Raw genomic sequence first — 25,964 nt, 5'->3', positions numbered from 1 at the left:
CCGGGTGGCTAGCTCTAGGAAGAGTCTTGGTGGTTCCAAACTTCTTCCATTTAAGAATGATGGAGGACACTGTGTTCTTGGGGACTTTCAACGCTGCAGACATTTTCTGGTACCATTCCCCTGATCTGTGCCTCGCCACAATCCTGTCTCGGAGCTCTACGGACAATTCCTAAGACCTCATGGATTGGTTTTTGCTCCGACATGCACTGTTAACTGGTGTGTGTATAGACAGGTGTGTGCCTTTCCAAATCATGTCCAATCAATTGAATTTACCACATGTGGACTCAAATCAAGTTGTAGAAACATCTCAAGGATGATCAATGGAAACAGGATGCACCTGAGCTCAATTTCAAGTCTCATAGCAAAGGGTCTGAATACTTTTGTAATTAAGGTATTTCAGGTTTTTGCAAAAACATTTCAAAACCTGTTTTCACTTTGTCATTATGGGGTATTGTGATGTCATTATGGGGTATTGTGATGTCATTATGGGGTATTGTGATGTCATTATGGGGTATTGTGATGTCATTATGGGGTATTGTGATGTCATTATGGGGTATTGTGCGTATATTGATGGGGAAAATGTTTTACTTAAGACATTTTAGAACAAGGCTGTAACATAACAAAAAAGTGGAAAAAGGGAAGGGGTCTAAATACTTTCCAAATGCACTGTACCATACCCCCTTGGGCCTTATTACTTCATCATACAGGCCAGTCAAGGACACAGCTGTGTTATTTGTTGTTTTACAGTTATCTATAATCTGGTATTTACCTAGAAATCAAATAAACACCATGACCTAATTACTTGTTAAAATAAACACCAATACCTACCATTTATCACCAGATCCCGGTCACTTGCGTGAAGAGAAGACAGAGAATAGGGGGGCGGAGGTCGGGCTGCCTTCTGAGACTTCGTGGGCGAGCGAGTAAACCCCCACTGCCATCTGTTGATGACTTACGAGCAAGATTAAACAACCAAAGGGACATTAAAAATGCTAATATCTTATGTTTTACCGAGTCATGGCTGAACAACGACATGAATAACATGGAGCTGGCGGGTTATACACTGTATCGGCAGGATAGAACAGCAACCTCTGGTCTATGTATATTTGTAAACCACAGCTGGTGCACGATATCTAACGAAGTCTCGAGGTTTTGTTCGCCTGAGGTAGAGTATCTCATGATAAGCTGTAGACCACACCATCTACCTAGAGAGTTGTCAGTATTTTTCGTAGCTATCTACATACCACCACAGACCAATTCTGGCACTAACTCAATGAGATGTATAAGCAAACAGGAAAATGCTCATCCAAAAGTGGTGCTCCTAGTGGCCGGGGACTTTAATGCAGGGAAACTTAAATCAATTTGAACCAAATTTCTACCAGCATGTTAAATGTGCAACCAGAGGGAAAAAACTTGATAACACCTTTACTCCACACAGAGATGCATACAAATCTCTCCCTCACCCTCCATTTGGCAAATCTGACAATAATTATATCCTCCTGATTCCTGCTTACAAGCAAAAACTAAAGCAGGAAGCACCAGTGACACGGTCAATAACAAAGTGGTCAGATGAAGCAGATGCTAAGCTACAGGACTGTTTTGCTAGCACAGACTGGAATATGTTCTGGGATTCTTCCGATGGCATTTAGAAGTACACAACATCAGTCACAGGCTTCATCAATAAGTGCATCGATGACATCGTCCCTACAGTGACTGTACGTACATACCCCAACCAGAAGCCATGGATTACAGGCAACAGCCGCACTGAGCTAAAGGGTAGAGCTGCCGCTTTCAAGGACAATCCCTCTGTGCCCTCCGACGAACCATCAAATAGGCAAAGCGTCAATACAGGACTAAGATTGAATCGTACTACACCGGCTCCGACGCTCGTCAGATGTGGTAGGGCTTGCAAACTATTACAGACTACAAAGAGAAGCACATCCGAAAGCTGCCCAGTGACACGAGCCTACCAGACAAGCTAAATCACTTCTATGCTTGTTTCAAGACAAGTAACACTGAAACATGCATGAGAACATCAGCTGTTCCGAACGACTGTATGATCACGCTCTCCGCAGCCGATGTGAATAAGACCTTTAAACAGGTCAACATTCACAAGGTCTGACAGATTACTAGGATGTGTACTCAGAGAATGCGGTGACCAAGTGTCTTCACTGACATTTTAAACCTCTCACTGTCTGAGTCTGTAATACCAACATGTTTCAAGCACACCACCATAGTAGTCCTGTTCCCAAGAACATTAAGGTAACCTGCCTAAATGACCACCAACCCATAGCACTTTAAGATTTTACCTTTTATTTAACCAGGCAAGTCAGTTAAGAACAAATTCTTATTTTCGATGACGGACTACTGGGTTAATTACCTGTTCAGGGGCAGAACAACAGATGTGTACCTTGTCAGCTCTGGGATTTGAACTTGCAACCTTCCGGTTACTAGTCCAACTCTCTAACCACTAGGCTACCCTGCCGCCCCACTCACATCTTTAGCCATGAAGTGCTTTGAAAGGCTGGTTGAATCCCTGCCTGGTATGGCAACTGCTCGGGCTCCGACCACAAGGCACAACAGAGGGTAGTGCATACGGCCGAGTACATCACTGGTGCCAAGCTTCCTGCCATCCAGGACCTCTATACCAGGCAGTGTCAGAGGAAGGCCCTAAAAATTGTCAAAGACTCCAGCCACCCTAGTCATAGACTGTTCTCTCTGCTACCGCACGGCAAATGGTACCAGATCGCCAAGTCTAGGTCCAAGAGGCTTCTAAACAGCTTCTACCACCAAGCCATAAGACTCCTGAAAATCTAATCAAATGGCTACCCATACAATTTGCACTCCCCCCCCGCCCCCCTCTTTCACACTGCTGCTACTCTCTGTTATTATCTATGCATAGTCACTTTAATAACTCTACCTACATGTACATATTACCTCAATTACCTCGAATAACCGATGCCCCCGCACATTGACTCTGTTCTGGTACCCCCTGTATATAGTCTCGCTATTGTTATTTTACTGTTGCTCTTTAATTATTTGTTACTTTTATTTCTTATACATTGTTATTTTTTTTATTTTTTGTTAACTGCATTGTTGTTTAAGGGCTTGTAAGTAAGCATTTCACTGTAAGGTCTACACCTGTTGCACATGTGACAATTAACATTTGATTCGATTAGAATTTTGTTTAATAGCAGAAGGTGGGTGCCACATGTTTTCAAACACAAGGAAAATACCTATTGAAAGGAATTTTTTATAATAAAATATACCCAAGTCTATATTTCACTTCAAAGAGATTCTTCAGGTGTGATTCCTTTATCACTGTACAATTTGCAATATGATTCGTACATCTTGATAGTAAATGAAATAAGTGTTAGTATTTCCTTTGAAACCACCTTTAGGTTAATAGCGTTTAACCAAAACAAATGAAGTTGTTTTACGATGAGACAAGGTTTCCTTTTCAGGATTATATAAATATATATTTTTATCATGACAGCTGAAATCAGATAAGAAAAATAAGATATCCCAGGAATGTAGTTGAATATCACCCAGGCACCGAAGTGCCTTTGAACATCGTCTGGTCTTGTAAAGTTTGTTTGACCTTTCAATGCTTTATAGAGAGATGGAGGAGGATGTTGAAGTGAATTGGATTTTATATGCAGGATTGCATTGTGCTGTGATGCTTTCACTAACAAGTGACTAGGAGGCATGACAGGACACAGGAAGCACGTTCCCTTAGTAGTTTAGTCACAGCTGGCACATCTAATGTAAGTCAGATCCTTGAGGATACGCCCTCACTATGAATACAGATAGTAATTGAATAGATCTTTATCCGTTTGACATTTGCACGGAAATCCTTCCCTCTGATGTCTCTGTGCCCAAAACCCAACACCCCCCCACACACACAAACACATAACAGTTTGGGAGCAACACAGGGTCACCTGCAGAGCAGTGGCCCCTGGAACAGTTTGAGGGTTAAAGTGCCTTGCTCAAGGGCACAATGGCAGTAGGCAGCACATAGGGTATATTCCAACAACCCTCCAGACAAGAGGTTTTAAACACGTTAAAATGTATGCACTCTACTACTGTAAATCTCTTTGGATAAGAGCGTCTGCTAAATTACTCAAATGTAAACATTGTGTATCAATCAATCAAACCAGCACTGGACTCCTAAATAAGTCTTCATTGGATAAACGCAAACTCTGTGGAAGCACAGTGCTGTTCACCTTATTTTTTGGCTCTATTTACTTTACTTATTTATTTCAATTCTATTTCACCTCGCATTTATGACAGTCCCGAACAATTACGTTCATTAGGAGTCAACGTTAGCGTTTTTGTCATTCTTGCACAGCCCCATAATGCATCGAGAAAGTCAATAGCGGCCAGTGAACAACGATGTTCTCTTCCGAAAGGAACAGAACGTCGTTGAGACATGGTGGGACCGCAAAATATCGTACCTCCCCTCCCGTACAGTGTCTCTATGCCACCTGTTTCACAGTACACAAGTTAAGTAGACATTAACTTCATTCATGGCTTAACCTAATCATTCATTAACATCCCTTTCACCTCTATAGATATGTACTGTATATGAATCATTACTCATGCCTTTGATCTACAGTAAGAACCTCACATGCCTGCTCTGACCACCAGAGCCATAGGCTATACATAAATACATACAATACATCTCTATATATGGCTGCCCCACCCAACTCTTGTCCCAGTTAATGTTGACAGTGTCTGCTGTCTCGGTCGGGCACCACTTTGATTCTGTGCATTGTGCTGTAGGTGATGGTCATCGAAACGATGTCTTGACAGGCTGTTCTAAAAGCACGGATTAGAGATTCAGTCGTAGAGATACATCTCTACAGGTAAAGCTTTACAGGTGGGTCCACATCGGTGTGTTCTGTTGGGAGGAACGGCCAACGCTTGCTACTGTATTCATGGGAAGATAAGATACCAACATTCCTCTCGTAACTGATAACATGAAAAGGCCGATATTATTCGCTTGTCAATGCATGCCGCCATTGCACAACAGACACTTTCACAGCCACTCCATTCTTCTACACCCCTCGGTGTTCGTGTCGGACTACTCTTTCCCTTTAAGATGAATTGATTATACCCAAATAGCGTCTGGAATATCCTCAAAGAGTATTATACTGCATACACAGTTCATATTTCCATACAGTTTGTTTCATATAGAACTACCACAGAAACATTGAACCACTGCCACATGACCTTTTACCAGCATGAGATTAAGAAAGGCTTTCTTTCCCTCCCTTTCCCAATACCCACACCTTGGAATTTGGGAACACTGCCCACACGCCTGCCAAAATTTCACGTGATGTCCACCTCGCCAGGACATGTCCACTTCCTGCTGTGCCGGTTGGTGGGTGGAGCCCAGTTGTACTGTTCCTGTGTGTGGACAGAGGTGGCCTGATTTCCCCTGGCCCCTGATTGGCTAAAAAAACAAAGCCTTGATCATCCTCACACGTAAAGAAAACACACCCAAGCAGGAGATTTGAAGCATGGCGTGTGTGTGTGTGTGTGTGTGTGTGTGTGTGTGTGTGTGTGTGTGTGTGTGTGTGTGTGTGTGTGTGTGTGTGTGTGTGTGTGTGTGTGTGTGTGTGTGTGTGTGTGTGTGTGTGTGTGTGTGTGTGTGTGTGTGTGTGTGTGTGTGTGTGTGTGTGTGTGTGTGTGTGTGTGTGTGTGTGTGTGTGTGTGTGTCAGCCAGGGGGCTGATTGTAAAGTGTTTAGGGTGGGCCAGGTTACAGTCTACAAAGCCAGGTGGGGCTGATTGGTTAATAAAGAGGTTTAGGGCTGGGGCCAGGAATGTTTTACAGTCTACAAACAATTCATTGTTTGTGTGTGAGGTGTAAAGTGAGACTGCACATTTCCTCAATGTGTTTACGTGAAGGTAGGGTAGAGTACAATCCAATGTGTTTACGTGAAGGTAGGGTAGAGTACAATCCAATGTGTTTACGTGAAGGTAGGGTAGAGTACAATCCAATGTGTTTACGTGAAGGTAGGGTAGAGTACAATCCAATGTGTTAGAGAAGCTATCAGTTGCAGGGTATGTGGTGACGTCTTGAACGCTCCATTTGTGATCCGTTAATAATGTGTTTTTTTTAAATAATCAAATGTATTAATGCATGTCTGGAACAAAAACATGCACACCACGTGGCCGCCCAGGACCAGGATTGACCACCCCTGTGATTGCCCATGAATTCCTCAGTGGTCATAATCCATCCACCATGGTCATAGTCCACACTTGTAGACTTCTCAAATCAGGCCAACCTTTCCCCATTCTGACACTTTACCTGTCATCGAATTCCCCTAAAGAGAGCCACTGCTAGGACCACTGACCCTAATCACTCTTCTACGTAATAACAGTGTAAGAAAAGGGGACAGCGATCACCCAATCTCGATTGGCCAGTCAGTCACAAATCAGTTGCAGAGGCTACGACAACAATTACTCAAAACTATCCGCGAGATGGGAACCTTGCAGTAAAAGCCTGCCAAAACATGAAAAGATTTTCACAGCTTGAACCAGTGAATGATTTAGTGTCATAATATGAAAGTGTCTGGCAACCATTTGTTATGTAATAGTTGATTCTCTAGGCTAGACCTGGGGCTATTACTGTGTCATTATGGTCCAAACATTCACCTGCTCATCATTCCTTTTGAAGTGCACTAAAAACTAAAGTCCCTTGTTTTTGAATTCACCCACCATGAATTCACACCCGTGTTTAATGACAACCAAATCCTCAAAACACGAGTCTTTCTTTTGCTACTCATTCTAGGTTTTGGGTGTGTGTCTATCTGTTTGGTTAGTATCTGAGAACAACCTGCACATGCATAGAATAATATCGTTTTTAGCCTATAGAGGACCTATCTAGAGAAGGCGACATGTTACAACACAACTACTATGGTAAAAAAATAAGGAGCTACAGTAAGCTTTGTGCGTTTCTGCCATCTAGTGGCAGAATGTTGATATCACCAAAGACTCAAACATTTTCACGACTTGTGAACTAAGGACTCGTCAGTCTATCAGATGACGTTATGTGTTACCATGTCATGGAGATATACAGTGTTCATTTTAGGACTCTATTCAATCTGTATCGCTGAAGCGTTACTCATTGAAATATTGTTACTATTTTCTACATTGTAGAATAATAGTGGGGACATCAAAACTATGAAAAAACAATGGAATCATGTAGTAACCAAAAAAGTGCTCAACAAATCAAAATATATTTGAGATTTGAGATTTTTCAAATAGTAACCCTTTGCCTTGATGACAGCTTTGCACACTCTTGGCATTCTCTCAACCAGCTTCATGAGGTAGTCACCGGGAATGCATTTCAATTAACAGGTGTGCCTTCTTAAAAGTTCATTTGTGGAATTTCTTTCCTTCTTAACGTGTTTTAGCCAATCAGTTGTGTTGTGACAAGGTAGGCGGGGTATACAGAAGATAGCCATATTTGGTAAAGACCAAGAACTTTGAAAGTTTCTTCAAGTGCAGTCGCAAAAACCATCAAGCGCTATGATGAAACTGGCTCTCATGAGGACTGCCACAGGAAAGGAAAGACCCAGAGTTACCTCAGCTGCAGAGGATAAGTTCATTAGAGTTAACTACACCTCAGATAGCAGCTCAAATAAATGCTTCACAGAGTTCAAGTAACAGACACATCTCAACATCAACTGTTCAGAGGAGACTGCGTGAATCAGGCCTTCATGGTTAAATTGCTGCAAAGAAACCACTACTAAAGGACACCAATGAGAAGAAGAGACTTGCTTGCGCCAAGAAACACGAGCCATGGACATTAGACCGGTGGAAATTTGTCCTTTGGTCTCGAGTCCAAATTGGAGATTTTTGCTGTGTCATTGTGTCATTGTCAACTGCTGTGTCATTGTGAGACATGATGTGGGAGGATCTCTGCATGTGTATTTCCCACCGTAGAGCATGGAGGAGGAGGTGTTATGGTGTGGGGGTGCTTTACTGGTGACACTGTCTGTGATTTATTTAGAATTCAAGGCACACTTAACCAGAATGGCTACCACAGCATTTTGCAGCGATACGCCATTCCATCTGGTTTGTGCTTAGTGGGACTATCATTTGGTTTTCAACAGGACAATGCCCCTTACACACCTACAGGCTGTGTAATGGCTATTTTACCAAGAGTGATGGAGTGCTGCATCAGATGACCTGGCGTCCATAATCCCCGACCTCAAACAAAATGAGATGGTTTGGGATGAGTCGGACAGCAGAATGAAGGAAAAGCAGCCAACAAGTGCTCAGCATTTGTGGGAATTCCTTCAAGACTGTTGGAAAAGCATTCCAGGTGAAGCTGGTTGAGTGAATGCCAAGAGTGTGCAAAGCTGTCATCAAGGCAAAGGGTGGCTATTTGAAGATTCTGTTTAACACTTATTTGTTTACTACATGATTCAATACGTGTTAGTTTTGATGTCTTCACTTTTATTCTACAATGTAGAAAATGTTAAACTGGTACTGGTACAATAAATCTGATTCATGGCCCTGCGTCTGAGCGGTCAAATCTGGTTTATTTGCCCTCAAGTGCTTTTTAGACTGTTATTGGCTTATTTTGTTGCTTGCTAGCTATGTTGACAGTTTTGACAAGAACATGAGGGAGCTAACTAGCTTGTTAATTGTTTACAAATAAATGAGTGAATGTGCTAGAAAACTAACAGCTTCCTAGCTAGCTAGTTCAGTCATATTTGGCTCGCCACAGTAGTTGTTTTGAAAGTTGGATCGTCTTGCCCTTTGAGGCTTTAAAAGTGTTCTTACACTATGATTTTGAACATTCAAAGCAACTGGGAAACGTCCATGGCGGGCATTGTTGTGGCCTTAGCTTGCTACATAACTTCTGAGTGATAGGAACCAGAGCACCACCACCAATCAGCCTACACCACAGTGCACACACCAGTCATTATTATGACATCTAGGGTAGCCATTTTAGCAAATGACTTCTGTCTGAACACACATAAATCAGATTTGGTCACTGGTAACTTGCTGTTTGGACAGTCAGTATTCCAAAACGGATTTGAGAAACAAAACTGATTTAAACATTAAGGCCTGCAGCGTGAACAAGGCTTTAGAGGCGATTGATATCTTGCATATCTGCCCAAGTGTTCATGCATAGACAATTGCATATCATTACTTATTGACACTCCTGTTGCAATTCACCACTTCATATGTAATTCATGAGTGAAACATCATAGTAGACATTATCCTTTTAATAATTGAACAGCAGCGTTGTACAGATGTAGGATCTTAATTTGAGTCAGTTTGCTACAGCAAGAAAATAATCCTGCAGCAACAGAAATGTTCATTCATGTGTGTATTATAATTAATGTAGGGGTTGATACATGTTTTTTGATAGGACAAATCAAGGTTGACATTTTAAAATGGAAATTACAAAGTTTAGAAACCTTTTGAAACCTCGAATACCCGGCAAGTTTGTATTTCCTGCCGTGCAGGAAAATTCTCGGCAACAAAAGAGTGATCAAATTAAGATCCTACATCTGTATATATAACTCCCATAGAAACATACTATAGAGTAAGATAGCATGTTGATTTAAGTAACAATAAAGAAGAGAACTTCAAAGTTATAGCAATATTATTCTCATTATTCCCTGAAATTGTTCGACAAAACAAAGCATAGTTTGGTTGACATGACAATTAGGCTGTGTTTACATAGGCATCACAATTCTGATCTTTTGCCCAATTATTCACAAAACATCTGATCTGATTGGATCAAAATACCAATTATTGTAAAAAGATCAGAATTGGGCTGCCTGTGTAAACGCAGCCTTAGTGTCAAAGAATGGGCTGATTATTTGAACAATATAAGAAAAAACAGGGCACACACTGTTGAGTTCAATATGTGTTGAATGTGGGCAATCAAGACACATAGCCAATACAGTGAAGTGGTATCTCAAGCCAATCGTCGAACAGAAGCCAATAAAGTCAAGTGTTAATTAATTGTAATTGGCAGAGAGTATCAAGTGTAGCCCGTTGCCGCTCCATAACGCATCATCATAGAGCAACATCGTTGCACATCATCAAAAAGCGCCTCAGTCATTTCCTCCACAAAGGTAGAGCAGGGCCTTTCCGTAGTCCCCAGCGGTGTCGTCCTGTGAATGAGTAAACAAATAAACACAAACTGGCATTTAAGGTACATTCAGTACTATCAGACAGACGAGCAGCCTATGGGTTTTACATAGGCACGAATACTCAGTTAGTGCAACTCATGTACAACACATTCGACAGACAGCTTTGTCATACAACAGAGAGTTAGTCTGCAAAACCATTGTGCAGCATCTTCACATCGGTTGTGGAAACAACATCCGTTGGATGTTGCGTCAAATGGGTTGTACATCAGTTGAACAAATGAGGGGACTGTCATTATGCACTTTGTCAACCTGACGCAGGTCAGAGCAAGGAAGGCTGCTCATCATTACCAAGGCCAGAGAGCATGTCACTTTGAGTCATGTGTTGAGAATACTGACAGAGTTGACAGTGTCATAAATGGATGATGTAGGCTGTAGATTGCGAGTTTGGAATTAAGGACACATGACAGGAGGTGGCTGGTACTGGTCCTATCCATTTGGAATTACACCAGTCTAGTACGCCCTCTGTGGTGCCTGACATCTCCCATGTGAATGGGGCTGAAACCAGGGGCTGTATTCTTCCTATCCAGATCCGGATGAGCTAAAGACCTAGGAGGATACGCACGAGAGCAACAGTTTGTCACAGTAGCCAACATTATATTGGGATCCTGTGGCCGGGGCAGATGGAATAACGGGACCTGTTACTCAGGTGACATCACAGTGTATTGGTGTGTGGCAAAAATGTATCTCATGAATCTAGTGGCACTGGAGAGGTGGTAGCTGGGTATAGAGGTAGAATGTTAGGGTTAGTCCTCTGGGATGAAGGTGAGACTAGTGCATTGTACCTGGTTAGAGGAGAGACTAGTCCACCGTACTGGAATGGTTAGCTCATTGGACCTGAATAGTTATAAGGGAGACTAGCCTTTTGTACCAGAATGGTTAGAGGAGAGAATAGCCCATTGTACCTGAATAAATAAATGCGAGACTAGCCTTTTGTACCAGAATGGATAGAGGAGAGATTTGCCCCTGTACCTGAATGGTGTTGTAGAGCGAGGCCCCATACATCTTCTTAAAGCAGGCTCTGATGTCCAGCATGTCTGTCTCACTCCTGGACACCATGATTCTCATCAGAGTCTGGTCATCAGTGCCAGCACGCTAACAATAAACAATAGACAATCACAATTACAAATGCCTAAACCTAAACTACTGAATTACTTTTGGAGATATGCGATGTCAATTCAAACTTTCTCGCAAATCGTCCACGGAATGATTGATAACAAACACAAAAGAGCATACCCTCATAGACCCATTGAGAGACTCCGCAAAGTAGGCTGGGACACTCTTAGCACACTTCACTATGGAAAAGGAAGATGGCATTCCCAAATGTTTTATTAATGTTTCATTATAATGCATGCATGCAATATGTAGAGTACGTAAGTGACTGTTTTTTTTAGGTTTGATTTATCAAAATGCAATAGAGAAATCCCATTCTTTAAGTGTGTTATATTTCACTTTTGTATATTTATCTTCTTTTATTTAAAAAAAAAAATTACCTTACTGTGTCTTGCTTATCATCATTGTAAAGTCTTACCAACAGCCAGCATTAAGTTCTCCAGGTTTCCAGTAGTCTCACCCTCAATGCTGTCCTCGATATCACTGCCAGCCAGCTTCTTGTAGGCGTCAAACACTTACAATCAAAAATACAAAAATACAAATGAGAATGTGATGTTATTTGATGTTACAATAAAAGTGCAGAATGCTATTCTGTTTTTATGATTGAACAAAATGGCCGTAATCACTAATTTACACCGTGGAAATAAAACATCCAGAATCCCAGAGCTGATTAAAGAGCAAGCACTAAAAGTTAAAGCTTGCACTTGGGAGGCATTTTAAACACACACACACACACACACACACACACACACACACACACACACACACACAAACACACCTAGGCGAAGGTGTTCATGGCTCCTGTTGCCCAGGATGTTGATGAATTTCTCCACATCTGTGCCAACCTTCCCCTCGCCAGCAGCAAACAGTTCCTGAAACATATACTGGTCACTGGATGTCACTGAATATTATAAGGCCATGGTCAATGGAGTGGATGACAAAAGGCCAAAATAACCTTCAGGGGACCTATATTATACATGCATGTGTAATTACTAAATGTACCGTAGCCTACAATACTGATCCAAGTATGGAAACTCAAAACCTACAAAAACAATAATAGCTTTGAGGACAGAAATGTCCTTTCCAGTTAGCAAATGTCCTAAATACATGTTTCATGTCGATCATTTATCCGAGAGCACTGTGATACTGCCTTGAAGCTTGCTTTGTCCTTTAGGCCTATGGTAGTAGTTTGAAGGCATATCCTAAGCATGTTAACATTTGAGCGCTGAAGACAAAATGTCATTATGTCTTGCGCTATAGCATATCACTTAGCGAGCACCCACCCACCCATAGGGTTACGTTACCTTCGCGTCGTTCTCAATCCTGTCTTCATCCACCCCTTCGTCTCTGCTCCCCTACAACAACGGGGGAAAAACAGAGGAGCGAAGGGGAAGAAAGAACAAAGGCAGAAGGTCAGTGCATCATGGGAGAAGAGCCATGTCTACCCTTTCGTCACCTAATTTCGCTGAGTGTCGCCCAACCTGGCGACCTGATGGGTTAGGTTACCAGACAATGAGATACAGTATGCGTCACTCCCTCCTCCTTCCTCACTCTATGCCCACCTCAATTTAACCACTCATGACTTTATAATGGCATCACCAAAGCACTCTCATTATTAGAAGGAAATATCTCTCTCCTCCCTTTGTGTCATCCCTCCTTCCCCCCTTTGTTTACCTGCAGAAGGATCACTAGAAGCTTTTGGAAGTGGCCCGAGGTGTCACCAGTGATATCTTTCTCCAGTTTGCCACCGCACTCTGAGATAGATGAGAAGAGAGAGAAGGGAAGGGCAGAAGATTGCTTACACTTATCTCTGACAATAGTCGCCAATGGCAGAAATCGACTCCGGTTGGTCGTGCTCTGTTTAGCCAAAGGTCTCCGCCAGGGGGATTTGATTAGAAGGGTAACATATGGATCAGGCTTCTCCAGTGTTCAACTTAGATGGCCAGTGTGGCTCTTTTCCTTGGCCTATTGTGCCAGTAGCTTGGTTCCAGAACAGTTTGTGCTGTGACAATGGTGTGATAATAACCATAGGAGTTGGCAAGGCAGCACCCTTACGAAAAAAATAACATGAACAAAATCACGTGAGGAAAAAGGCAAACCAGCAGTGGGATGCAGGGTGCAATGTTGCTGGAATGAACCTGCCAAAACTTGCAACTGGGAAAAAGACAGTGAAAACAAAATGCCAGGGTAACCCAAGAGAGGGAAAATTGAAGGAAAGAGGGAGGAGGAATTTTATTGAATTGCAATATCATAAATGATGTTTTACTGAAAACAATTATTTTGCATCCATTTACAATTAATGTAAAGAGTTTCATTCCAAAACATTATATATCCATTTTCAGAAATGTTGGTAAATTAGCTAGTACCGTTTAAAACCTCTTCAGGATTGGTGGGTCCCCTGCGGGACGGTTGAGCTAACGTAGGCTAATGCGATTAGCATGAGGTTGTAAGTATCAAGAACATTTCCTAGAACATAGACATATCTGATATGGGCAGAAAGTTTAAATTCTTGTGAATCGAACTGCACTGTCCAATTTACAGTAGCTATTACAGTGAAAGAATACCATGCTATTGTTTGAGGAGAGTGCACAGTTGTAAACATGAAAAGCTAGTCATAAACAAATTCTAGAATAAGAATGATTGGAAGAGACGGACATTCAGATTGAAAGCAAGGTTCCACAATATGTGGACGACCAGTGGCCGGTATTGCATTCTGGGAGACAATCTGTCTCTGCTTTAGCTTTAGCCAATTTTTCCCATTTTTGGAAAAGCACAGATCCAGCATTTGAAAGCAGAAACATTACGGTATCAAGGTTATGCAGATGGTTGTAAAATGTGGAATGTGTCACTTTATTTGTTGGACCGTGAAAACATCACGTGGATTGTGTTCGACCCAACTTCTCTCCACTGTTGACTAAACATGGTTACGGATGTTTTTATGGATGATACCGCGACACTCATAAAGGCGATTTATTGAGCGCCTATTTATACCATCCGCTTAAGTGCTACCTGTTTTCCTTGTGGAGCCTCTCACCTGTCTCTAGCAGGTGAAGAATGAAATATGTTATGAATGTGTCATGAGACATTCAACCGCTCACCTTTCTTGTAGACTTTGACGACGTCTTTGATCTGGGCGCAGGTCCTGGACGCTAGGATCTCAATTAGCACGTCGTCATCAGTCCCCGCTCCCTGGGGAAGAGCAGTCAGAGGCCGTCAGAAAATGTCACTCAAACCTCAATAACTGGCTGACCATTATGTAACAACCAGCTAGCAAGCGCTTTTATTGAATTCAGTACATGTGGACATGTTTTTTTTTTTTTTAAGTGCACGATTACATTTTTTTGCACAATCAAGGTATGGAAAGCTCTTAGAGACTAATCCAGACTCAAAAGCTGTAATCGTTGCCAAAGATTCCACTACAAAGTACTGACTCAAGGGTGTGAATACTTATGTAAATGAGATACTTCTGTATTTCATTTTCAATAAATACATTTGGAGAAAAAAAGAGAGTCTAAAAACATGTTTTCAATGTGTCATCATTGGGTACCATGGGTAGATGGGTGAGGAAAATTCTTTATTTAATCCATTTTGAATTCAGGCTGTAACACAACAAAATGTGGAATAAGTCAAGGGGTGTGAATACTTTCTGAAGGCAAAGTATGTACAGTGCATATGTAAATTATTCAGACTCCTTGACTTTTTTCACATTTTGTTACGTTACAGCTTTATTCTAAAATGTATTAAATCGTTTGTTTTCTCCTCATCAATCTACCCCATTATGACAAAGCAAAAGCAGATTTATTAGAATTTAAAATTTTTACATAAGTATTCAAACCCTTTACTCAGTACTTTGTTGAAGCACCTTTGGTAGCAATTACAGCCTTGAGTCTTCTTGGGTATGATGCTACAAGCTTGGTACATCTGTATTTGGGGACTTTCTTACATTATACTCTGCAGTTCCTCTCAATCTCAGTCAGGTTGGATGGGGAGCATTGCTGCACAGCTACTTTCAGGTCTCTCCAGAGATGTTCGATTGGGTTCAAGTCCAGGCTCTGGCTGGGCCGCTCAAGAGACTTGTCCCGAAGTCACTCCTGCATTATTTTGGCTGTGTGCTTAGGGTCGTTGTCCTGTTGGAAGGTGTACCTTCGCCCCAGTCTGAGGTCCTGAGCACTCCGGGCGGGACAGGTTTTCATCAAGGATCTCTCTGTACTTTGCTCCTGACTAGTCTCCCAGTCCCTGCCACTGAAAAACATCCCTGATGACATCGTGTGGGTGAGCGGTTTGCTGATATTCTTTTCTATGTCAATTTGAATGCACAGAGATACTGAGCCCCACTGTCGTGCCATTCATCTGCTACCGTCACCTCATATTTCAGCATGATAACGCATGGCACCATGTTGCAAGTATCTGTACACAATTCCTGGATGCTGAAAATGTCCCAGATCTTCCATGGCCTGCATACTCAGATACTCATAGTTCAGGACGCTCCAGACCGACGTGTACGACAGTGTGTTTCATTTCCCGCCAATATCCAGCAACTTCACACGACCATTGAAGAGGAGTGGGACAACATTCCCACAGGCCAAAATCAACAGCCTGATCAACTCTATGCGAAGGAGGTGTGTCACGCTGCATGAGGCAAATGGTGGTCACATCAGATACTGACTGGTTTTCTGATCCACGTGCCGACCTGTTTTTTAAGGTATCTGTGACCAAAATACTCACATCTTTATTCTCAGTCGTGTGAAATCCATAGATTAGGGCCTAATGAATTCATTTCAACTGACTGATTCCATATATGAATGGCAACTCGGTAAAATCTTTGAAATTGTTGCACGTTGCGTTCACATTTATGTTCAGTGGTGTGTGTGTGTGTGTGTGTGTGTGTGTGTGTGTGTGTGTGTGTGTGTGTGTGTGTGTGTCTGTGTGTCTGTTTTGTTTTTTAAAGCAATCAGTATTTTCTGACCCAGCACCAGTGGGGAAATTTTGTGATTTCCGTATCACCTACACAGTCTCCATGCAAGATTCAAACCCACATCTCTGATTGGCCATGCTCCAATCAACTGAGCCATCACAGCCACCACTAATATGAGAAACAGTGAGTTAACCAGGAACGTGTAAGGCAAGCAACAGGAGGGTAATATCATCATAGAATATGTGAGCCAGAATGAACAAAGAAGGATAGTGACCTTACAAAACCAGCCCCTATGTAGCTGCGAGAGGACCACAAACATACATGATACATGAATCATTCATTTCTGTGTTTTTCCCTTACCTCATATCAAATCAAATTTTATTTGTCACATACACATGGTTAGCAGATGTTAATGCGAGTGTAGCAAAATGCTTGTGCTTCTAGTTCCGACAGTGCAGTAATAACCAACAAGTAATCTAACTAACAATTCCAAAACTACTGTCTTATACACAGTGTAAGGGGATAAGGAATATGTACATAAGGATATATGAATGAGTGATGGTACAGAGCAGCATAGGCAAGATACAGTAGATGGTATCGAGTACAGTATATACATATGAGATGAGTATGTAAACAAAGTGGCATAGTTAAAGTGGCTAGTGATACATGTATTACATAAGGATGCAGTCGATGATATAGAGTACAGTATATACGTGTGCATATGAGATGAATAATGTAGGGTAAGTAACATTATATAAGGTAGCATTGTTTAACGTGGCTAGTGATATATTTACATCATTTCCCATCAATTCCCATTATTAAAGTGGCTGGAGTTGAGTCAGTGTCAGTGTGTTGGCAGCAGCCACTCAATGTTAGTGGTGGCTGTTTAACAGTCTGATGGCCTTGAGATAGAAGCTGTTTTTCAGTCTCTCGGTCCCAGCTTTGATGCACCTGTACTGACCTCGCCTTCTGGATGATAGCGGGGTGAACAGGCAGTGGCTCGGGTGGTTGTTGTCCTTGATGATCTTTATGGCCTTCCTGTAACATCGGGTGGTGTAGGTGTCCTGGAGGGCAGGTAGTTTCTGTTTTTCTTTATGGCGGTTTTGGAGCAGTGGCATCTTATTTGCTGAGATGCCTTTCAGATTATGTCGATATAGGACTCGTTTTACTGTGGATATAGATACTTTTGTACCTGTTTCCTCCAGCATCTTCACAAGGTCGTTTTACTGTGCTGTTGTTCTGGTATTGATTTGCACTTTTCGCACCAAAATACGTTCAACTCCAGGAGACAGAACGTGTCTTCTTCCTGAGCGGTGTGACGGCTGCGTCGTCCCATGGTGTTTAAACTTGCGTTCTATTGTTTGTACTGATGAACATGGTACCTTTATATGTTTGGAAATTGCTCCCAAGAATGAACCAGACTTGTGGAGGTCTACAATTTTCTTTCTGAGGTCTTGGCTAATTTCTTTTGATTTTCCCATGATGTCAAGCAGAGGCACTGAGTTTGAAGGTAGGCTTTGAAATACATTCACAGGTGCACCTCCAATTGACTCAAATGATGTAAATTAGTCTATCAGAAGCTTCTAAAGCCATGACATAATTTTTGGGAATTTTTCAAGCTGTTTAAAGGCACAGTCAACTTAGTGTATGTAAACCTCTGACCCACTGGAATTGTGATACAGTGAATTATAAGTGAAATAATCTGTCTGTAAACAATTGTTGGAAAAATGACTTGTGTCATGGACAAAGTAGACGTCCTACCTAACCGACTTGCCAAAACTATAGATTGTTAACAAGAAATTTGTGGAGTGGTTGAAAACGAGTTTTAATGACTCCAACATAAGTGTATGTAAACTTCCGACTTCAACTGTATATTGCATGTTTGACTACACAATATATGACTTATTCTTGGATCCATAACCAAACATAGACTATACATTGCTGTACTTTACCTTGAGTGCTTTGTGGAGTTGAGAGGCGTCATAGGAAATGGGAGGCGTCATCAACGCCACAACGAGTGTCTCGAACAAGCCTCCAAGCTCCGACTTTAAAGCACTCACAAGGTCCTGTAGAAAAATGAAGACAATATTAAGATAACTTAGACAACAGAAGGGTTTTCCGTTAGACTTCTCTTTTTATTTAGAAATATCCGAACAAATAGAGCCACAATTGCTTACTCAATCGGTACATTTGAATTATTCACAAGATCCTGAGGGAAAAAATGCACTTTGAACAAAGGAGAAAAAATCATTATCTCGATCAATACATTTAAATAATTAACTATTCTGATAACTTTGACAATGAAGGAAGCGTTTGCTTTGGATTTTCTTTAAGTAATAGGAAAGTATTTGAATAAAAGAGCAGAAGTCCTTAAGTCAATCAATACATTTGAATGATTAACAGATGTTTTGAGAACTTGTGCCCACAGAATTGTAAGCTAACGTGTGGCTTATGAGAGAGAGCTCAAGTTATTAGTGTTGACTCTAAAATACATCAGTTGAGTCAACCCTAAGAGAGAGAGAGAGTTATCAGGGACCCTGTTAACTAAATATATTATTGGCTTTCCTCTTATGATAAGGCATCGGCCACTTCAACACATTACTCACAGAAGTGTATGTCGGGAATTTATTTTTATTAGCTGTTTATCATAGATTTTGGCATATTTTCTTTTTGTAATGATCTGAACAGGCAGGGGGGAGGGAGAGAGGGAGGGAGAGAAGGAGAGAGAGAGAGGGAAAGAGAGAGAAGGAGAGAGAGAGAGGGAAAGAGAGAGAAGGAGAGAGAGAGGGAAAGAGAGAGAAGGAGAGAGAGGGAAAGAGAGAGAAGAGAGAGAGAGAGCGAGAGAGAGAGGGAGAGAAGGAGAGAGAGAGAGGGAAAGAGAGAGAAAGAGGGAAAGAGAGAAGGAGAGAGAGAGGGAAAGAGAGAGAAGGAGAGAGAGAGGGAAAGAGAGAGAAGGAGAGAGAGAGGGAAAGAGAGAGAAGGAGAGAGAGAGAGCGAGAGAGAGAGAGAGAGATGAAATGAATGAAGAACAACATGAAAGGGAGATTGGAAAGGAAAAAGAAGAGGGGGAGGATGGAGGTGTGGGGAAAGAGAGATTGTGAGTGGTGGGTGGGTAGCAGGTAGAGAAACTTATGGCATGCGTGGGTGTATAATACTTCAGAACCCTCATGAGGGCCAACTGTATATTGTAGGCATTGGACAGATGATATTCGTCACAGATAAGTCAAAAACCTCTTGGAGCCCCTGGGCTGCTAGCTGCCAGGGGTTGCTAGCTGCAATTGCTATACAGTCACGCCAACCTGCCTATACTAATAAAAACCCAAATCTGACAGTAACAGTAAAGAATTTTGGCAGTGTGTGGATGGAATACTCTACTCCTTTTTAGTAACATTAGAACATATAGTGTACTGTAACTGTCCTTACAAAAAAAACATGAAAAAAATAATGTGAAAAAAAAAACACTTTAAAATGTGGTTTTCAGATACGTGTCAACACAAAACATGTGAAAAAATGTCACGTACAATTAAAAAAAACAAATGTTGCAAAGCTGGTTGAGAGAATGCCAAGAGTGCACAAAGCTGTCATCAAGGCAACGGGTAGCTACTTTGAAGAATCTCAAATATTAAAGTATATTATGATTTGTTTAACACCTTTTTGGTTACTACATGATTTCATGTGTATTCTTTGATAGTTTTGATGTCTTCACTATTATTCTACAATGTAGAAAATAGTCTAAATAAAGAAAAGTGTCCAAACTTTTGTGTCTAAACTTTTGACTGGTATGTAAATGTGATAATTTCGTTTTTTTTATTGATACATTTACACACCAAAAAAAATCACCAAACCAATTTTTGCTTTGTCATTATGGGGTATTGTGTGTAGATTGATGAGGGAAAAACATTTTTTAAATCAATTTTAGATTAAGGCTGTAATCTAGTAAAATGTGGACAAAGTCAAGGGGTCTGAATACTTTCCGAAGGCACTGGGTGTGGTTCTCAGGAAACGTTTGAAGTTTCACTTGTGTGTTTTTTCACGTTTATGTCTCACCATTTCCAGCTACATCTGGTCTTCCATTCAGTGACCGACCAGGACCGGCCCTGCTAAGCTTCAGAGGCAAACCAGCAGTGGGATACAGGGTGCTATGTTGCTGGAAAAAAATTGTGCTAAAACTTGCAACTAGCAGCGAAAGCAAAGGCCATGGTAACCAAAGATAGAAAAAATTGCAGGAAAGAGGGAGGTGTTTTATTTAATCACGTTATCATGTATATTTTTTACTTTCAAAATTTTTTTTAGCATCCATTTTACAATACATTTTTTCCTTGCATTTCAAAATGATTTCCTTGCAATATTTTGTTTTGCTATCAATATTTGTGGGTTCATGTTTTGCTTTCGATACCGTTATTTTTGTTTAAAATACAACGAAAATGATATTAATGGCAAAAAATAACACACTGAGAGGATTGGATCATATAACAAAACTATTACTATATTACACTATTAATCACCACCACAGTTTCAGTAAAAAAGCTGAGGGATGGGGCTGGAGAAATGCAATTACTCTCAAATCCAGACCACGCTATGGGTGTAAGGACTGGCCATCCATGACATCAAAATTATAGTTTTAGCCATGTTTTTAGGCTTTGTTTACAAACATTGGAGCAAAACAAGCTTATATTTTGGGTTCTGAGACGGTACGACAGTTGAACTAAGCTTATGAGGCATTTATACGTTATATTCTTCAAGAATCAATGGGTTCATATAATTCATTTAGAAGTCCAAAAATGGATGGAGCAACTAAGGACTTCCCCTTTAATCAGGCAGTGACCTTCAGACAGCAGAACTGTGTCGCCATTTGAACGTGATCCATTAACCCCCCCCAAAAAAAAAAAAAAAAAAAAAAAATTTTTTATTTTATTTATTTTTTTACATGTGAAACAGCAAATGTGTTTTCACATGTGAACGTTTTTAAACATGCACAACTGCAAATTTGGCAGTGATGTTAACTGCAAATGTAATACATGTGAAAATATTTAAGCTCCATATGTGAAAACAACTATTTCACATGTGGAAATGTGATTTCATATGTGAAAATGCAAATTTGACATGTGTTTTTTGTTGTAAGGGTGTAATATGAGCACATCTAATTGTTTTCCCATTAGGTAACCCCCGAGTAGACCAGCTTGTCTTGGCTGATTAATGGTGAGGTTGGTGACAACGTCACAACAGTGTTGGTGACATGATCTGTAGGCATCAATCAGACGATACGTGTCGCCTGTCATCGGCTTCCTGTCTCACCTTTCCGTGGGCCTTCTTGTACGCCGCCTTGATTTCCTGCCGTTGATTGTTGCTGCGCGATGTCAGGAGCATGAGAATGGTGCCCTCATCAGTGCCTGTCAAACATGATGGCAAACATACAGTAATTGATCTTAAATCAGTGACATGAGAACGTGTCTTGATAATTAATTGCAGAACTCATTAAAACAAGGCCACCCTTAACAGTATGGAATATCTCTTGTAAGTTACCACATTGTCCATTATATTGGTGTAGCGCACCAAGTAAGGAAATGAAGTCTGTGTTTTCAACGATAAAGGGATGATTCACCCAAAAATGTACGTTTGTCAGTTATTTCCATGCCCCAAAAGTGGTCTAATGTCGAGCTGAGTCCGTATTCTATAAATAGAGTGTGGTTTAAATGGCAGCAACATGGTGTTCTGTGTCAAACTTGGTCAAACTCAATGTGGCTCGGACCACGTTATATGAATTCAAGAAAATCTACAGATCTCAATTAGATTGGCACCGTGTAATCGCATCTGGAGGATGAACTCCCCTTTAATAAGCAGTAGATCAACATATACACCTATTCTCACCAGGGAAATAACGAGTTAAATGGACTAATGCACAAACAATCAATACCAATACCTTTAAAAGGCATCAATACCTCTGCGGTAAAACATTGAAGTACAGCAAAACAATTAATGCCAGGGCTTAGACAAAGCCACAGCATTTCTTGGGCAACGTTGAAATAGATTCGTTATCCGTACTTAACTATGCCATAAAGCAGGTCCCAGTTTATAATGTAATCTGGTTCAAAGCACAGAGTTCAGATTGATTATTAGATTCAATGATAAATCAACCTATAATTCTAAGATATATGTCTCCATTTTATGATCGTCTTCCCCTTTACTTCCTCTGTAGAACGATGTGTCTTTTGGCTTAAGGCCATCAAATGCACCACAACACTGGAACAGTTGGTTTATGTACTGCTGTGATGAATTCCAGGTCATTACAGAGAGAAACGAAGTTCAAAGGTCAAATAGGCAAAAGGAATCCGAAATATATATTTGTTTTTTCTCTCCCGTATCATGTTGGAGGTGAACACTGCCTTTGAAGCTCTAGAATATAGATTAGCAACCCTCGCTTAAGATGAATAGAGGAAGAAGTTCCATAAAAACATGCCATTACAGTGGCATTATCCCGGAGAATTGCAGGGGAATAAAGTCTTGCATGAGATATTTAAGTACAGGTAGATATAGTACATGCCTGCACACCAAGCTAATGCAGTTTTTCTAACCCCCCCCAAAAAAAAAAAAAAACGGAATTAAGAAGTAAAAACTCCGTAAATTCTGCTTGTTACTAGTTCATTACAGTGTAATTACATATTTTGCAGTTTCTCTGGTAGAGTTTACATCTGGTCATATGTGGCTCAGTTGGTACGAGTGTGGCGCTAGAAACGGCAGGTTTATTGAGTTCAATTGCCACTGAGGCCACATACTAAAATGTATGCCCTCACTATACTGTAAAATCACTTTAAAAAGGGGTCTGCTAAATTGCACGTATTGTTATATTTATAACATTAAGTGCATCTAACTCACCTATGCCTTTCATGGCCTTGTGCAGGAGCTCAGCATCCTGCTTGGCATTGAAGTTGACAAAGTCTTTCACACTGCCTCTGTGGGAATCCTGTGGGAAAGAAATAACAACAGATGAACACTGGGAACCGAATACAGAGGACGTTGCCTGCATTTCCTTAATATGTGTTGTTGTGGGACAGACATGGGAGAAAATGTTTTGCACAATCAAACTACAATCTAGCTAGCACGTTTGGTTGCAGAAGCAAACGCTTAACATCAGAAGGGGGATACTCGTGGAATGTTGTGCAGCTGTGTGTCTCCATGCTATCCCCCTGAACTGAAACTTGTTCACAAGGTTGTTCTCAATAGACACTTTGCAATACTTTATTTTGTCCCTTCCAGATGGTTAGGCTACTGTAATGTAGTCTGTGTTAATCTACATATATGTTAACCATCATTGCTAATTCAGAAGTAAACACACATTGTACAAGCTCACGTTGATAGGCCCATGTCATGTAGAGTCATAATTCTTTCAATAGTACTTGGTTTCCATCTCTGAGGAAAATATCATTTGAGGAGAAAAGCAATATAACATCTCTTTCAGCCTCAGCCTCAGTCGGATGCCAGTGAAGGTTTCGATTTGAGAAAATTAGCTTCCCCTCCAGTCAGCAAAACTCCCTTCCCACAATTTGCTTTGTTGTGCATCTTTGTCTACTTAACAAGATCATACTGGTATGTGCTGATAAAAAATGAATCGACTGAATATCCGATTCCGCTACATATTGAGATTGCTGCTGGTTGGCTATGTTTAGCTAATGGTTGACATGTTAGCCATTATCTGTTGGTGAAGCATTATCAAATCAAATCTAATTTTATTGGTCACATACACATGGTTAGCAGATGCTATTGCGAGTGTAGCGAAATGCTTGTGGTTCTAGTTCCAACAGTGCAGTCAAATCTGACAAGTAATCTAACAATTCCACAGCAAATCAAATCAAATCGTATTTGTCACATGCACCGAATACAACAGGTGTAGACCTTACAGTAAAATGCTTACTTACTGTACAAGCCCATAACCAACAATTGAGTTAAGAAAAATACCTAAAAAATAAGAAATAAAAGTAACAAATAATTAAAGGGAAAGCAGTAAAATAACGATAGAGAGGCTATATACAGGCGAGGCTAACTACCTAATTATGGGTCAAATTAAAGGCTATCAGCACAAGGTATTCAATTCTTTAATCATTAAAGATATTGATATTAGAGAGCAACTGGAATTACAAGACCAGGGGTGAATAGATATAGTGGGCGAGGGGGTGAAGACTCCATCAGTGGCGGCTGGTGACTTAATATTTGAGGAGGATGATGGATTCATATTATTTTGAAGGAAAATAAGAAAGAAATGGAATGAAGATCTCGATCTGATCATGACCTGAGCCACTCGCATTTACATTCAAGTTCACATGGGTCATAATAACCAGAAAAGGGTTTGAGAAATAATTAATTTAATTAAATGATAAGTGTTAAATGATTAAGTGTGTCAGGTCAGTGTGGTCAGTCAACCTGACTGAATAGTCAGTGTGTCAGTCAGTCAGTGTGTCTCTAGTCAGTGAATGGACATTAAAGGTTAGTGTCTTAGGTTTTTCATTAACAATTAAAGATGTCTTCTCTTTCCCTGCAGGCATTGAAGTAATAACGCAAAGACAGACAGGCAATCTGCAGAAACAGTAATCAACCAATGCAAATAGGTCTACGGGACAATCCACTGTTAGATTGAGGGCATTTGGCCGTATTTACTCAATTGTTGAAACCCGTCGCGAGTCACAGTCAGTCAGTGTGTCAGTCAGTCAGTGTGTCAGTCAGTCAGTGTGTCAGTCAGTCAGTGTGTCAGTCAGTCAGTGTGTCAGTCAGTCAGTGTGTCAGTCAGTCAGTGTGTCAGTGAGTGTGTCAGTCAGTGTGTCAGTCAGTGTGTCAGTGTGTCAGTGTGTCAGTGTGTCAGTCAGTCAGTGTGTCAGTGTGTCAGTGTGTCAGTGTGTCAGTGTGTCAGTCAGTCAGTGTGTCAGTGTGTCAGTGTGTCAGTGTGTCAGTCAGTCAGTGTGTCAGTGTGTCAGTCAGTCAGTGTCAGTCAGTCAGTGTGTCAGTCAGTGTGTCAGTCAGTGTGTCAGTGTGTCAGTCAGTCAGTGTGTCAGTCAGTGTGTCAGTGTGTCAGTGTCAGTCAGTGTGTCAGTGTGTCAGTGTGTCAGTCAGTGTGTCAGTGTGTCAGTGTGTGTCAGTGTGTCAGTGTGTCAGTGTGTCAGTCAGTCAGTGTGTCAGTGTGTCAGTGTGTCAGTGTGTCAGTCAGTCAGTGTGTCAGTCAGTGTGTCAGTGTGTCAGTGTGTCAGTCAGTCAGTGTGTCAGTGTGTCAGTGTGTGTCAGTGTGTCAGTGTGTCAGTCAGTGTGAGTCAGTGTGTCAGTCAGTCAGTGTGTCAGTCAGTGTGTCAGTCAGTGTGTCAGTCAGTCAGTGTGTCAGTGTGTCAGTGTGTCAGTGTGTCAGTCAGTGTGTCAGTCAGTCAGTGTGTCAGTCAGTCAGTGTGTCAGTGTGTCAGTGTGTCAGTCAGTCAGTGTGTCAGTGTGTCAGTCAGTGTGTCAGTCAGTCAGTGTGTCAGTCAGTCAGTCAGTGTGTCAGTGTGTCAGTCAGTGTGTCAGTGTGTCAGTCAGTCAGTGTGTCAGTGTGTCAGTGTGTCAGTGTGTCAGTGTGTCAGTGTGTCAGTCAGTCAGTGTGTCAGTCAGTCAGTGTGTCAGTCAGTCAGTGTGTCAGTCAGTCAGTGTGTCAGTGTGTCAGTGTGTCAGTCAGTCAGTCAGTGTGTCAGTCAGTCAGTGTGTCAGTGTGTCAGTGTGTCAGTCAGTCAGTGTGTCA

General features: G+C 41.2%; 1 protein-coding gene across 1 annotated transcript in view; it reads right to left on the bottom strand.

The window, feature by feature from the left end:
* Positions 1–9,234: 9,234 nt before the first annotated feature.
* LOC112255708 (annexin A5-like) overlaps positions 9,235–25,964 on the bottom strand; it is a 27,694-nt gene continuing 10,964 nt past the window's right edge. Inside the window, exons 3-13 of the mRNA XM_042326292.1 lie at positions 23,090–23,177; positions 21,512–21,606; positions 18,169–18,282; positions 14,400–14,490; positions 12,976–13,055; positions 12,606–12,656; positions 12,080–12,173; positions 11,720–11,815; positions 11,425–11,483; positions 11,161–11,283; positions 9,235–10,152 (exon numbers count right to left, since the gene is read on the bottom strand). Of these exons, the coding sequence (XP_042182226.1) occupies positions 10,093–10,152; positions 11,161–11,283; positions 11,425–11,483; positions 11,720–11,815; positions 12,080–12,173; positions 12,606–12,656; positions 12,976–13,055; positions 14,400–14,490; positions 18,169–18,282; positions 21,512–21,606; positions 23,090–23,177 (951 nt within the window). The 3' untranslated portion in view covers positions 9,235–10,092. The remainder of the gene's footprint in view (positions 10,153–11,160; positions 11,284–11,424; positions 11,484–11,719; positions 11,816–12,079; positions 12,174–12,605; positions 12,657–12,975; positions 13,056–14,399; positions 14,491–18,168; positions 18,283–21,511; positions 21,607–23,089; positions 23,178–25,964) is intronic.

Source organism: Oncorhynchus tshawytscha, linkage group LG08, assembly GCF_018296145.1.
Source record: "Oncorhynchus tshawytscha isolate Ot180627B linkage group LG08, Otsh_v2.0, whole genome shotgun sequence".
NCBI lineage: Eukaryota > Metazoa > Chordata > Actinopteri > Salmoniformes > Salmonidae > Oncorhynchus > Oncorhynchus tshawytscha.
The sequence above is the reverse complement of the archived record's forward strand: the minus strand, read 5'-3'. Positions and strand labels throughout refer to the sequence as shown.